Genomic DNA, 13,538 nt, shown 5'->3' on the forward strand with positions numbered 1-13,538 from the left:
AAGAAAAAGTACTTACAGCTGCATTACAACCATTAATGAGCGCTGGAACTGGTGTCTTTGGGATGCACTGGAAAGGCTCAATGGCAAAACCCTGAGCTTCACCTCCTCTGTGAGAGGCAAGGCCAGGCTCCAACTTCTCAGCCCAACAAAAGCTGCTGTTGCACAATTTCGACCTGGCACCCAAACCTGAGTGACTGCACATTTAAAATAACATTCCATTCCACGCATCTGATTTGAGGCAAGGGAAGGAACCGCCTGGAGAGAGAAGCAGGTATGGGCCCCCATGGTTAAGGGTCTGTGTGCTTCTCACTTGGCCGGCAATGAATGCTAGCCTGGCAGGGAGGAGGGCGCACACATTTATTCTTGCTGAGCCATGCACCGGGATTGCAAAGAATGCCATCAGTAGAGATTTACGATTCCGATTCCAGGAGGCAGACTTTCTAATGGGTGCTGATAACCCACTGTGAGGTCATTGGCTCCCTGCTCTTCAGTGTTCCCCGCCGCCGCCTCCCCCCCCCTCCCTGACTCCACCCTATTCCTCTCCTTTCTCTCTGACTATAGAGGTATGGCAGCTGGGATTTAGGCTTAGGCTAAAGTGGAAGGAAAAAAGCACTAAGAAGCCTAACACACAGAAAAATGCAGATATGGTGGCAGCTGTCTCAAGTATTTAGGGAATTAAATATTCATTTGCTTTGCTCTCCAATAGGATTCTTAGCCATTCCTTAACTCAGGATATCTGTCCAGTATGGGGGGCTAGAGTGAAATGACCTTTGCCATTTTCCTATTAGTACATTAAAACAAAGCTCACTGTCCCCAGGAACCTTGCCACCCTGTGGGTATTGAAAAGCCAAGCGTATTTCAGCAAGTTGAGGGGCAAGAAGGTCACTGCCGCTCCTGGTGCACCTCTGCTGATCCCCAGGGTGCTCGTGGGAGAAGTGGCCTTCAATTTCTGCAGGTACAACACCCTGCGTGCCCCTCTGAAGTTTCTGCACAGGCCTATCTTTCAGGCCATCCCAGGAGCTCATCTGCTGCAGGGAATTGCAAAGAGGGGTTGTTGCCACTGAGAGAAGAAGCTGAAAGGAAGATGAGATCTTAACCGAGGTAGGTCAGGACTGAAAACTGAGGAGGTGGCAGAAAAGAAAGGCTTCCTGGAATCGGTACAGCAGAGTTTCTTGCCTTCTTCTCTCTCCTGGTCCATCTAAATATAGTCTGGCTTTTGACAATGAGAAAAGGGCCAAGTTTAACTGAAATATGCTGATTATACAGCAACTGACAACGTCGTCACGCCATTCCACTGCAGTCTCTCCACCCTGCCCGCCCCAAGCTTGCACACGAGCACTGTAAATGCATGCACCCAGGTATTTCTTCCCAGGCTGGTGAGATGGGGTAGTCTCTCCCTACAGAAGATGGGAACTGCAGGCCAGGGGCCAGAGCAAGAGATCTGAGCTTGAATTCCGATCCACCGCGTACTGGCTGAGTCACCCAGGGACGGTTACTTAACCTCCTTGTGAGTCAGTGTCTGGACTGTAAAACGGGGATGACAAGCACAGGGGGGCTGTGGGACTGACGGAGTGATATACACAGAACCCTTGGAGCCAGCTTTGTGCACACTAAACATTTAAAAATGTAACCTCTGGAGTTCCCTGGTGGCCTAGTGACCCTCGCCACAGCATTGCCCAGGCGAGGGTTTGACCCCTGGCCTGGGCATTTCCACGTGCCCTGGGCGCAGCCGAAAAAATGTAAGCTTTATTCATTTCTAATACTAAAACTCTGATGGTAATTAAGAAAAGCTGCTACCAGGATTCTGGGGACACCTGGGCACGAGCTTTAATTTGTATATTATTGGTTGTTATTTAAGGTTATCTTCAACCTATCTTATTATCTTCAAATAAGTAGGTTTTGTTTATCCTTTTTATTTTTAAGATCTTACGTAGGAGTTTCCGTTGTGGCTCAGTGGTTGACAAATCCGACTGAGAACGATGAGGTTGCAGGTTCGATCCCTGGCCTTGCTCAGTGGGTTAAGGATCTGGTGTTGTGGTGAGCCTGTGATGTAGGTCGCAGACACGGCTTGGATCCTGCATTACTGTGGCTCTGGTGCAGGCTGGCGGCTACAGCTCTGATTGGACCCCTAGCCTGGGAAACTCCATATGCCGCAGGAGTAGCCCTAGAAAAGGCAAAAAAAAAAAAAAAAAAAAAAAAAAAAAAAAAGGAAAGACAGAAAGAATCTTATGCAAACAGCTAAGAAATTGCTGATGGGGAAACTGCCCCATGGCTCTCGCCTGCCCACCTCCAACCAATGCTGGGCGGCACAGTCTCTCCTCAGCTCCAGCTTGGCTCAGCCTGTTGCCTGATTTTTCCACATGACTAAACCAGCTTCACACAGTGCAAGGAAAACGAGGTGTGTGGCAATCTGTCCTCTGGAGAGGGCAGGGAAAAGTCCTATTATTCCAGGACAGCAACAGAGCCGAGCATCCTACCTCAAGGAGCATGAGAACCCTGAAGTCAAGTGTTCACCCCAGAGGCCTTTCCCTCCTCCATATTCTGGTTTACACGAACTTCCAGTCTGCCTAGTTTGCCTTCCATGATCACCTCCTTTAGAGACTGGAGGGGGCACTGGGTTCTTTGCCTAGGGTCTGCTGTCTAGCCTACGGCTGTCCACTTGGTGTCCCACCTAGGACTGACTAGATTTGTGGTCTGATCTCCCAGCTGCTATTACTACAGCTCAGCCACTGCAACTCCCTCCTCCCAAGGCACCCTGCCCCGCCTCCCCTCACCTGTCCATGGCCACTCACACCCAGATGAACTTGTGAAAACATGGAATGCCCTATTTTAAGAAGCTGATGCTCCACTTAAAACATTTAAACAACTATAGACAGAATAGATGTCATAGGATAAACTGATTTTAGATGAAAGAGATTTTCCCAACAATTTCCCATTCCCCTCTCCCTCTCCCATCTCCCTTGGTCCAGAGATATTTAGCCACCATGGCAGGGCCCTTGGCCAGCCCATCATAACCAGCCCCACAGAGCACATAGTTCACCCCTCCCCACATACTATGCAAAAGGTTAGGAGAGACCAAGGCTGATAGTTTTGCATAGTAAATACCTTTCTCACTCATGAATTCCTCCTCAGGGACTTAAATCATGAGACTGAATTAGATGCTGGACTTCACCAAACGCAAATCTTAGATTCATCCCGTTCCTCTTTCCCCTTGCAACAGGCATTACAGGGACCCCTAGAGCTTCAGCTCAGCGACCTACCTTGATGGTCTTCACCAGGTTGGCAGTGCTATTGGCCACTTCCTTGGCTGACTGGACAAAGTGCCTCTTGGCCACCGGGTTGCCCGTCTTGGACGAGGCGATGCGGCACGCGTTGCACAAAGCCGAGGTGTGCTTGGCGACGATCGTGGCAGCTGACAGAACCTATAAAGCAGGGACTAGGTTGGGGGCACCCCATGCTTCAGTGCAGAGGAATCCACCCTAGACTCGAGCCCTAGATTCCCATTCAACTCACATGTCTCAGGCTCCTATAAATAAAACCCGTATTTCTAGCTCTGCAGACCCTTGAAGTCACTCTAAGAAAGGAGAAGGCAAGAATCATTAAGCCAGAGAGAATAAACAAAGGAATGGAAAGGAGAAGCTGATGTAGTGGTGGAAGTGGGTTGGGTTCCATCTCGAAGGAGATGTAGGTGGCTACCCTTGGGGACCCCCGGCCAGAAGGGATATGGTCTAGGGTCTAGGCCAGCATTGCCCACCAGACATACAGGGCGAGACACGTACCTATTTTAAAGTTTTCTAGTAGCCCCATTCAAAGAAGTACAGAAACAAAGGATATTATTTTAAATAATATATTTTATTTAACTCGATATAGCCAAACTCTTTCATTTCACCACGAAATCAATTTAAGCATATTAAGATTTTACATTTAAAAAAAATTATTATTATCCTACTGAGTCTTCAAAACCCGGTCTGTATTTTACACTTAGAGCTCATCGCAGTGTGGACCAGCTACATCTCAAATGCTTATCAGCCACATGAAGCTAGCAGCCTCCACATGGGAGAGTCCAGGTCCTTATAAGCAAAGCGACCATCAAGGTGCATCAGCTCCTTCCTTACCCCAAGGTGCTGCAGGCACCTTGTTAAGGGGTTTCACTCAGGAATCTCCCAGGTGTACCCCCAACTGCTTTTCTGAATCCACCTGATCCACTTTGCTGGGGCTGCTAACACCCCTTTGGCCTTAACTGGACAGGTGAGAAACCTCAGGTGCACTGATGCCTGTCTTAGGTCCAGATGTTCCCTATTACCTCCTCTACTGGGTCCTTCTCCTGCCCCAAGAAAGCTGGTCCTAGGGCCAACAGGGGGTGTGCTACCTGACAGTCTGCCTCTGCTAGCCCACAGGGGCCATCCTTGTTCCTTTTCAGCACACAGTGCTTGAATTACTCAACAGGATTCATGTTTCTCAGGTATCAGAAGCATCATGGAATGTCACACATACTGTCTAGTTCTCAAACATCTCTCTGGCTCCTTTTGTGCTATAGATTCTGACTCAGCTCTGGGGCCTGGCTCAGGGCTGGAGAATTCATCATACCTTCCTCCATGCCTCCCTAGAACTGTCATCCCATCTCCCAAACTCTATCCCACAGTCAGAGTCAAGGGGGTAGGGATCTGAGCATAGAGCAAGCCCTCGACATATGCCCCCTGCACTGAATGAATGGAATTGTTAGACTCCTGATGAAACTCGCTGTGACCGCGCCACTCTGAATGCCTTCCAGCATTGCACTCCAAAGCATCTGACCGTTTCCACTTGCACTGCATGTTGCAATATCCCCCTAAGTCATGATCTAGAGCGCTGCCTTGAGCTGGATTTGCAAGCTCTGAAGGAATGGTCTTCTCTACTCATGTCTCCCACCACCCACCTCCAAGAGCTCAAGCGCTCACAGAATTCACATCCTTGCCCCATGTTTACCTGTGACGGGCTGCTGCCAGGATCCACCAGGTTCTGGCATGCCATCTGGATAGCCTGGTTTGCCCTGGCAAACTGAATGGGGTCCACAAGGCCCTGGTGGCCTGCTTGGCTGTTTGGATCCGAGATGCCAACCAGGTATGCAGCCTGGAAGGGAGGAGGAAAGCCACAGCTCAGGTTCTCTGCCTGCCTAAGGGGACCACGGTCCCACAGTGCACATGTGGCAGTCATTATCACTGCTCCCAGCACAAGGTGGTCAGGGTCATCTCATCAACAAGGGTTTAAGGTTCGACAGGCTGATGGCCACTTGGGCCAGAAGGAATCTGCCACAGGCTTTTTGGAATAAAGTCTCCTTGTTCTTAAGAAAGTCTCAAGAAGTTCTTCCATATGACCATGATGCTCACTCTTTGGCTGGCAGATGGGAGAGGGGAAAAGAGTGGATGTAGACTAATGGCATGGAGCTTCTGGGTAGGCCAACCCTGGAGACTGCCCTACACAAAGGTTTCTCATCTCATAGCCTAAGGCATACTTATTGTTTGGGCCAGTATTTCAAACTGTAAGTAAGAATGAGTAAGGGGAAAAAAAGGCAGTATTTGGGGAGTTCCCTGGTGGGCTAGTGCTTAAGGATTCAGCATTGTCACTGCTGTGGCTCGGGTTCAATCCCTGGCCCAGAAAACTTTTGCATGCCATGGGCTTGGCAAAAAAAAAAAAAAAAAGGCGGCAATATTTGGTCTCCAAGAAGACAAGAGGCTACAAGAGAAGGTCTTCTCTTCAAACCTTTTGGATGTGTCAGCCAAATAACAGGGAGAAGAGGAATCTGTAAGGGGGAATTCTAACCTCAACTCATTTCGCCTGAGATGAGAGGGGCAGAATAAGGGGAGGTAATTTTATCCCTCAAACTAGGGATGTTTTTCTTTGGTTCAGTAAAATTGTCTAGGCTTCAGGTAATTGCCAAATGATAAATCCTTCAAGGTAAATGCTGACAGTTTTGAAAGTTCAATTACACAAGCCCAGTAATTACTGCAAATGCACAGGACAGTCAAAGACCGGCCAGGAGCATGCCTGATCACGACTCTGCATGATGGCATCCAATTTTTTCTCCCTCTTACCCTAAAAAGAGCATGACTAAGAGTTTTGCAACTCTAAAGCCTCAGAAGGAATTTGAATTATGTAATACCTATTTTCCCCTCAAACAACTTATCTGTAACAATGACCATTGGGGGTGGGGGATAAACCTTAGATTGGGTGTTCAGTGTCCTCCCAGGCTGCTCTGCTCCTGGGGGATAATTAGCTAATGCTCTGTCTGAATGCCAGCCAGCATAAGAGCTATCACCTTTCTGTAATGGTGGGTGGAGACAGAGCTGGAGCTGAAGCCCCCTGTGCCTCCAATAGGGACCTGGCAGAGGACATGGCTGCAAGGCCTGCATCATGGGCTGCAGGGAGCAGTCCTTACCTGGGCTGCGGCTTCTGTCAGTCCACAGAGAGCCTTGGATGCAATCCCCACACACTCTCCAAAGGCAGGGAGGTCCCCAGTCTTGGCGTTCTGCGAAATCCCTGCCATTGACTCTCCCAGAACCTGCAAAACAAACCACCAGAAATATTCTGGTCAGCATTCTTTCAGACCATGGGGTTAAGGGGCTGCACATCCAAGTGCATGTTCAAGGCCACTAAATTCACAAATACTTGCCATTATTTGCCTTTATATGCAATAATAAGAGCTTCAAGATAATGATATCATTTCTGTTCCACAAAGAAAAATAATGAAAGTATGAAGCTTTCATCAAAAAGGTATTGATATCTTAAGGTGATAGAGTTAACATATATAGATCAATAAAGTAAAATCTATACAGGGCATCCCAGGGATGAATGGTCTAAACTGAGAACTGGTAGTTCCCACAATATAAAAATCAGACCTATCTACCAAGCTGTAGGTGAAGTCATACCCAGAAAGCAGAAGACACACATACCCTTCCTGATGTAATTCACTTATTTGTTGACAGTAAAATTTAAATCTATCTTTGTTAGGAAGTATACATATTGAGAGACAGACAATCTGAACACTAAGGCTACATTTGTAAAATATTTCCTTTTACTGTGAAAAGCATTGGTACGTTCTTTTTCCAGAGGTCTTTAAAAGGGATTTTAGCATTCAGAATCCAACCCAGAGAGGTCCAAAACCCTGCACAAGGTCAGAGAGAAGGTCACACAGGCAAAGGCAGGATGTCTGCCCCACATCTGCTACTGTGTATTCTATGGGCTTCCTAATGCCACAGGAAGGCAGGTCTTATTTTCCAGGATCACCGATCTTAGAAACGAAGGATGTTCAACAGAACTCTTTAGACAGACTAACACATCCAGGTCTAGAACCCAACACAGAGCACTTTGTCAAGAAGCCATCTTGGACAGGGAAAAGAAAGAAATTCTCCAAAATTGTTTCATTACACAAAATAATCCAGTTTATATAAAGACCTGCAAAGAAGTTGGAGGGTATTTTTATGTACAGCCTTTTGCTCTCCCTCACCCTGCATCCCTCTTTATAAAGAATGGTTTCTTTGCATCTACCTATGTAAGACATATGCATCCTCCCTTTAGATAATCCACAGTTCCATAAAAGATGCTAAGGCAGAACAAACTCTACTAGTCTTGGCCCAACTTAAAGCAAACCTTCCTGATGTCACCAATACAGCTGTCTTTCCAAAGCCAGTGTAAAAGTAACAAAAGTACACATTCATGCTCCAAGTACAAAGCCAAATTATAATTGCATGATATCCATTCATCTCACTTGAATTTCATTTTAACCTGATTTTGAGGCATTATCAAAAACACTGGTATTACTATCATAGCTAAGTGTTTTCTCAAGCTTTTAAAAATACCTGCTCTGTTAAGTCTTTTAGATTGCCATCCACATCAAATGAAGTACTAAGAGCTAAGATTTTGTTGCATAAGGTTAAAACTTGGAGAAGAGAGGACGCAAACCATTGTACTGTCTTATTTTCACTGCTCTCCCCATCCCCACTGAAAAGAAAAATCCCACCATTTTTCACTCCCTTTGAGAATGCATGCCATGGATCCCTGGTGAAAAGAACACACAAGAGGGTCTCATATAAGCCAAGGTCACTGAAGGGCTTTCCCCAGAAGAACAGTTCCACCTGAAGGACATACATGATCTGATTCACAGTAAGACCCATCTGTGGTAGGGTATAAGCAATAGTTCTCAAACTGTGGTTTCTCAACCAAGTGGGCAGGACCTGGGAACTTGTCAGAAATGCACAATCTCAGCCCCTCCTCCGATTTACTGAATCAGAAACTTGGGGGTGCAGCTTAGCAATCTGTGTTCAATCAGACTCCCAGTTGCTTCCAGTGCACCTGGAACAACAAGGCTTTATGACCCAGGCAGCCATGGAGAGTGACCACAGGCAGATGCACACAAAGCACATCTAGATTCTTCCCCACAATGAGGAGGGATGCCGAGAGCTCAGAAAGGCCTACCTTGGAGTTTTCCATCACACTTTCAATGCAGTCAAAGTATGAGAGGTCACTAACGGGTTCGTTTGGATTGTCCAACATCCCCTTGACAGTCTACAGAAGGAGAATACAATTGAAAATTAAGCAAGTGTTATAGAATAAGGAAAATTCAATGTAAAACACCAACTATCAACTTCTCCATACAGATTCTGGTCATAAGCACTCATGATCCAGATTTGGGAGGGGAATTTAGATCACAGTGTCTGCGACTTCAGATTTCTTGTAAGCCAACCATCCTGAGTGGGGTGGGGGTGTCTCAGGTCAAGCTTTGACAAAGAGGAGAATCTTGTTCTCAAATCTGAAGGAAAAGCATGGTGTCCACAGAAGGGGGGGAGATTTTCTTTTTCTTAAAGAAATCTGAAAGTTAATGGAAGGCAAATATATTCATGGTCAATGAGCACAATTTCTCTGCCAGAGAAATTTAAACCTCAAGGACCCACTGATTTGTTACTTCATTATCAGCAGGGCCATCAGTTTTAAATTTTGGAAACTTTTAATGGGTAGGCATGAAAGAAGGTAACTCCCCCAAACTGCCCACTGGGATGGTCCATTTGTTTTTAATTTAAAAAGTATACAAAATGTTAGGAGTTCCCATTGTGGTGCAGCAGAAATGAAATCGACTAGTATCCATGAGGACTTGGGTTTGATCCCTGGTCTCACTCAGTGGGTCAGGGATCCAGGGTTGCCATGAACTGTGGTATAGGTCGCAAACATGGCTTGGATCCCTCGTGGCTGTGGCTGTGGTGTAGGCCAGCAGCTGTAGCTCCAATTCGACTCCTATCCTGGGAACTTCCATACGCCACAGGTGTAACCTTAAAAAACAAAAAAGTTAAATAAATTTAAACATAAATAAAAAATACAAAGTATACGACATGTTGAATCTTGTTTAAATGTCCAGCAAGGAACCAGGCAGGGGGCTTGCTTCCTTATCTCCAGTATGCCGAAAATCACTGCTAGCTTTCATGTTGCAATAACCTTTGATTATCACTTATGACAGACTTTTCCAGGGGAAGAAAGTCTGGAGATCCAGCCAGCCAACCTCCTTCCCACTGAGTGAGAATGTACAGTAGGACTTAGTAGCCTGGGGGACACTGCCAACAGAAAGACAAGGCCACATGAGGGACTAAGGGTGGGGGGAAGTCACGGTGAAAATGCCGAGTTACCCAGTCAAAGATCTGGGGGAAAGAGGGCTGCATGAAGGAGCTCATTTCACTGAAGAAGCTCTTCCCACTCTTTGGACAACCCAAATTGCCTTAGTAACTGCAACAGCGAAACAGTCATAATTTTGGCAACCCAGGGTACCGTTAATGGACAGAGGATTTGCATCGGGGCCAACAGATATCATTTAGGTCACCAGCCCACGTATCATTGATATTTGTAAATGTGAACAGACCAGGATAGGGCAGTAACTCACGCAACGTAGGACACATTCTCCTTGTTTTCAGAATGCTTCAGTCCCATGGTAACAAGCCTCTTGTCATTTTCAGCTGTGGTGCTGGCCTATTGCCATGGGCAGACTGGGCCTAGAGCAAACCCTTCAGAAGCTGCAATCAACCCTCCCTCCACACGCTGTCCTCTCTGGCATGGTGGGGATTCCTGTTCAGAAAACTAAAGGTACCTTGGGTACAACTAACCCATATCTTCTAAGATAACCATTTGGCTGTTTCAATCTTACCTGAATTGGTTAGGACTGCTTTATGTACAAGCAGGCACACTGAGTTTATTTTTATCTGCATGCATTCTATGAGCCTAAATTAACTTTCCATTCAAAATAAACCCTAAGTATGAATATAAAGTGATAAGCACGCACACTGTGTTCTGGGCCACAAGGTGCTCACGGCCAGCTTGACTGGCCAGCTTGACAGGGTAACAAGTGTCACCCTGGGTTTTCTATAATGTGCCCCTACACATTAGAAAGTAAAATGTATGGCAAGTTACTCAAAAACTACATCTATCCCAGCTTCTCCCCGATGCCCCAGAATAATCACTCCAAAACTTTTTAGGGAGAAATTGCTTTTCTTCAGCCTACACTCAATACCATAAGCCTCCCCCTGTTTGAAATAAAGAATCCTTTAGCAAAATAACTCTCATCTTAGTGAAACAGGGAAGCAGGGATGATGATCCTAGCAAATCTGGTTTCACTGCAATCCCTTCCCACCTGGACTGAAACTTTGACCAATTTGGCCAACTCTGGAACAGTTTCCCAGGGAAAATAAAAGGCAGGAACAGAGGAGAAGAAAATGACCCTGGAAGGAAAGGACAGATAGACACAAACGCTTCAATCCGCAGCAGTCCTTCCAGTTACCCACCTCGAGCTCCCGCAGGGCGTTATCGCACTCCTTCTGGCCAGGAGCTTGCTGGGTGCATAGAGTGATAAGCTGATTGATGCTCTCTGTCACAGCTCTGTGGCCGAAACGGAAAGAGGGTTTTGTGTTTGGCTTTGTAAAGATCAACAGTCATTTCCCCAACCTTTTGCAGGTTCACTAGAAATACAATTAATTCACCACAAAAGGCCCCATGAGAGCTCTTCCATAAGGCTGGAAACAACCAAAAATAAAGCCTAGACAGGGAAGAGGGAATGAGAATCCCTGCCTTGCTTCTCATCGTTCATTTGATTCTCACTTAAAAGTACTGTTTGTTCTCTTAAGAAAGTATGACTGTCTTTTAATATATCCACAAGGGAGAATTCACAACAAAGTTCCAAATGGCGAAGAGCTCATATTAAGACTGTTTTCAATATCCTGCACTAGCAGGCCATAAGGAATAGGAAGGACTGTCTGAGCTAGGCTATTTTGGACAGGCTTTGTTGAGTTTGGACTGTTCTGTGTATTTTAAAACAGGCATACTGTAAACTATGCCTTATGATTTTAAAACCTCTTCTTTCCACTCATTTCCACATGACTGACCAGTTCCTAGAAGCTAACCCCAAATTATTCTTTAAAAGAGCTATTGTCTTTGTTCACATAAGTATGAATCAGTGACTCCTAGATGACTTTACATGCATTTCTATTCTTCTTAGAACTTAAGAGGAAGCCTTCAATTTTTTCTATATTGGCAAGGGTTCCACCTGAACTGGGCAGCCTCTGTTTAGGTTAAGCCATGGATAATTTAGAAAGGGATGGCCCATTGTGAGTTAATTTCTCTAATAAGGTATGAATATGGATCTAGATTTTACCTGGGGGGGGGCATGTGGACGTCTAATTATTCCAGTACCAATACCATTTAAAATGCCCTCCTTTCTGCAGTGAATTACTTTTGTAACTTTGTTGAAAATCAGTTGCCCATATTTATGTGGGTCTATTCTGGACTCTATTCCACTGACCTGTGTGTGTAACCTCTCACCCAAACCACACTGTACCTTTACATTACGTCTTATAATTGAATACTCTTGTTTTCATAAATGAAAAAAAAAAAAAAAGAGAGAGCGAGATATGAGATAAATCCCTAAGGGGATGCTACAAGTTGGTGGTTAGAAATAGGACTTAAACCCATACCTATCTGATTGCAAAGCTAGATCCATAACCATTTTTCTGCAGGGTTATAACTGGTCTATACTTTTGGCAGGACCCTGAATTCTATTCAGAGTCAGTAACCACTGCAGCTAACGGGCAACTTAAAATAAAACAAACAAAATCAAAATAGGACACACATTGCTGCTAATCATTAACACTGCCTAATATAAAGATGCCTCATTTTATTAGTTAAATTGGCTTTGCCGCTTCCCACAGAATATCAAATTAGATAGAAAATGATGTTGCCAATGTACAAAGGCAATCAGCTTAATTATTTGATGAGGAGCTACTGCTTTGAATTTTAAATTCAGCTAGGGTGATGGGAAGAAGAAAAACATTCCTCAACTCAAAAAAGAATCCCAAAGTAGTTTTTAGACTCTAGTGATTGATTTACTTGGGAGAACAGTGCTTAATTAAGGTATGATGGGGAAGCACTGGGTCCTGCAGGCACAAAACAAAGAAGAACTGAGACAGCAGGACAAACCCTAGTCGGGACCACTCTGGAGGATGCAGTTCATGACGTGTTCACTGGAAGGGTCCCCCAATGTATTCTGTGTGGGCAGCTTTTAAGACACACCTCTCAGCAGACAGGCTGGCTGTGTCAACCTAACTAAGAAGGTACAAAGCCCTCAACTGTGGTGACACGATAATCTGGGGCATATTTCCACAGATCACACAAGCTCCCCATTTAGCTTACTTCTTTCAGGGTTTGATGTTTATCGACACTTTTCAAAACCTACTCTTTATGTAAAGATTTTTCCACTAAAAACTAAAGTGTTTACAATGGGTGAATCCAGAGAATATACAGCTATTCGGTGGTCCCATCCTTTGGACTCTATTTTAGACATGAAATTTTTTCAAATAAAAACTTGGGGTTAAAAACAAAAAGCAGGAGTTCCCGTCGTGGCGCAGTGGTTAACGAATCCGACTAGGAACCATGAGGTTGCGGGTTCGATCCCTGCCCTTGCTCAGTGGGTCAAGGTTCCGGCGTTGCCGTGAGCTGTGGTGTAGGTCGCAGACGCGGCTCGGATCCTGCGTTGCTGTGGCTCTGGCATAGGCTGGCAGCTACAGCTCTGATTCGACCCCTAGCCTGGAATCCTCCATATGCCGCGGGAGCGGCCCAAGAAATGGCAAAAAGACAAAAAAAACCCAAAAAACAAAAAGCATACTAAGCATTTGTGGTTGGATAATACATAAAAGGGCCAGCACAAAATTGCTTGTCTCAATGAGTCACTTGAGTAACACTGATCCATGGCTGAGGAGCATTTTCAGCTATCATGGATCCCACAACTCAACTGAGAGTCTGGATTACACAGCTAAATAATAAAGTTGGTGGTCAGAGGCAAATGGCTATGCAGATCTGACAAAGAAAAATAGAATTCTTATGTTTTAAATGTTAGTACTTATTTATAAGAGCAGAGGATTAGCGGCAACCCAAATACACAGTGATAAAGGACGGACTAAATAAATACAGAGACAACAAGAGAATTCTGGGCACCCATTAAAAGTCATACTATCATATTCCTTGTATCACAGAAG

At 45.3% G+C, this 13,538-nt stretch overlaps 1 protein-coding gene across 24 annotated transcripts in view; it reads right to left on the reverse strand.

The window, feature by feature from the left end:
• Positions 1 to 13,538, reverse strand: part of TLN2 (talin 2) — a 471,505-nt gene that overhangs the window by 90,385 nt on the left and 367,582 nt on the right. For all 24 annotated transcript variants that reach the window (XM_084967307.1, XM_084967304.1, XM_021094340.2 and 21 more), the window contains 5 exons: positions 10,797 to 10,890; positions 8,452 to 8,541; positions 6,416 to 6,538; positions 4,966 to 5,109; positions 3,261 to 3,422 (listed from right to left, as the gene is read on the reverse strand). In XM_084967307.1, coding sequence (XP_084823433.1) covers positions 3,261 to 3,422; positions 4,966 to 5,109; positions 6,416 to 6,538; positions 8,452 to 8,541; positions 10,797 to 10,890 — 613 coding nt within the window. The remainder of the gene's footprint in view (positions 1 to 3,260; positions 3,423 to 4,965; positions 5,110 to 6,415; positions 6,539 to 8,451; positions 8,542 to 10,796; positions 10,891 to 13,538) is intronic.

Source organism: Sus scrofa, chromosome 1 (assembly GCF_054392235.1).
Source record: "Sus scrofa isolate SSC_HxYL_T2T_F1_AM1 chromosome 1, Sscrofa_HxYL_maternal_Yorkshire_Landrace_v2.0, whole genome shotgun sequence".
NCBI classification, from domain to species: domain Eukaryota; kingdom Metazoa; phylum Chordata; class Mammalia; order Artiodactyla; family Suidae; genus Sus; species Sus scrofa.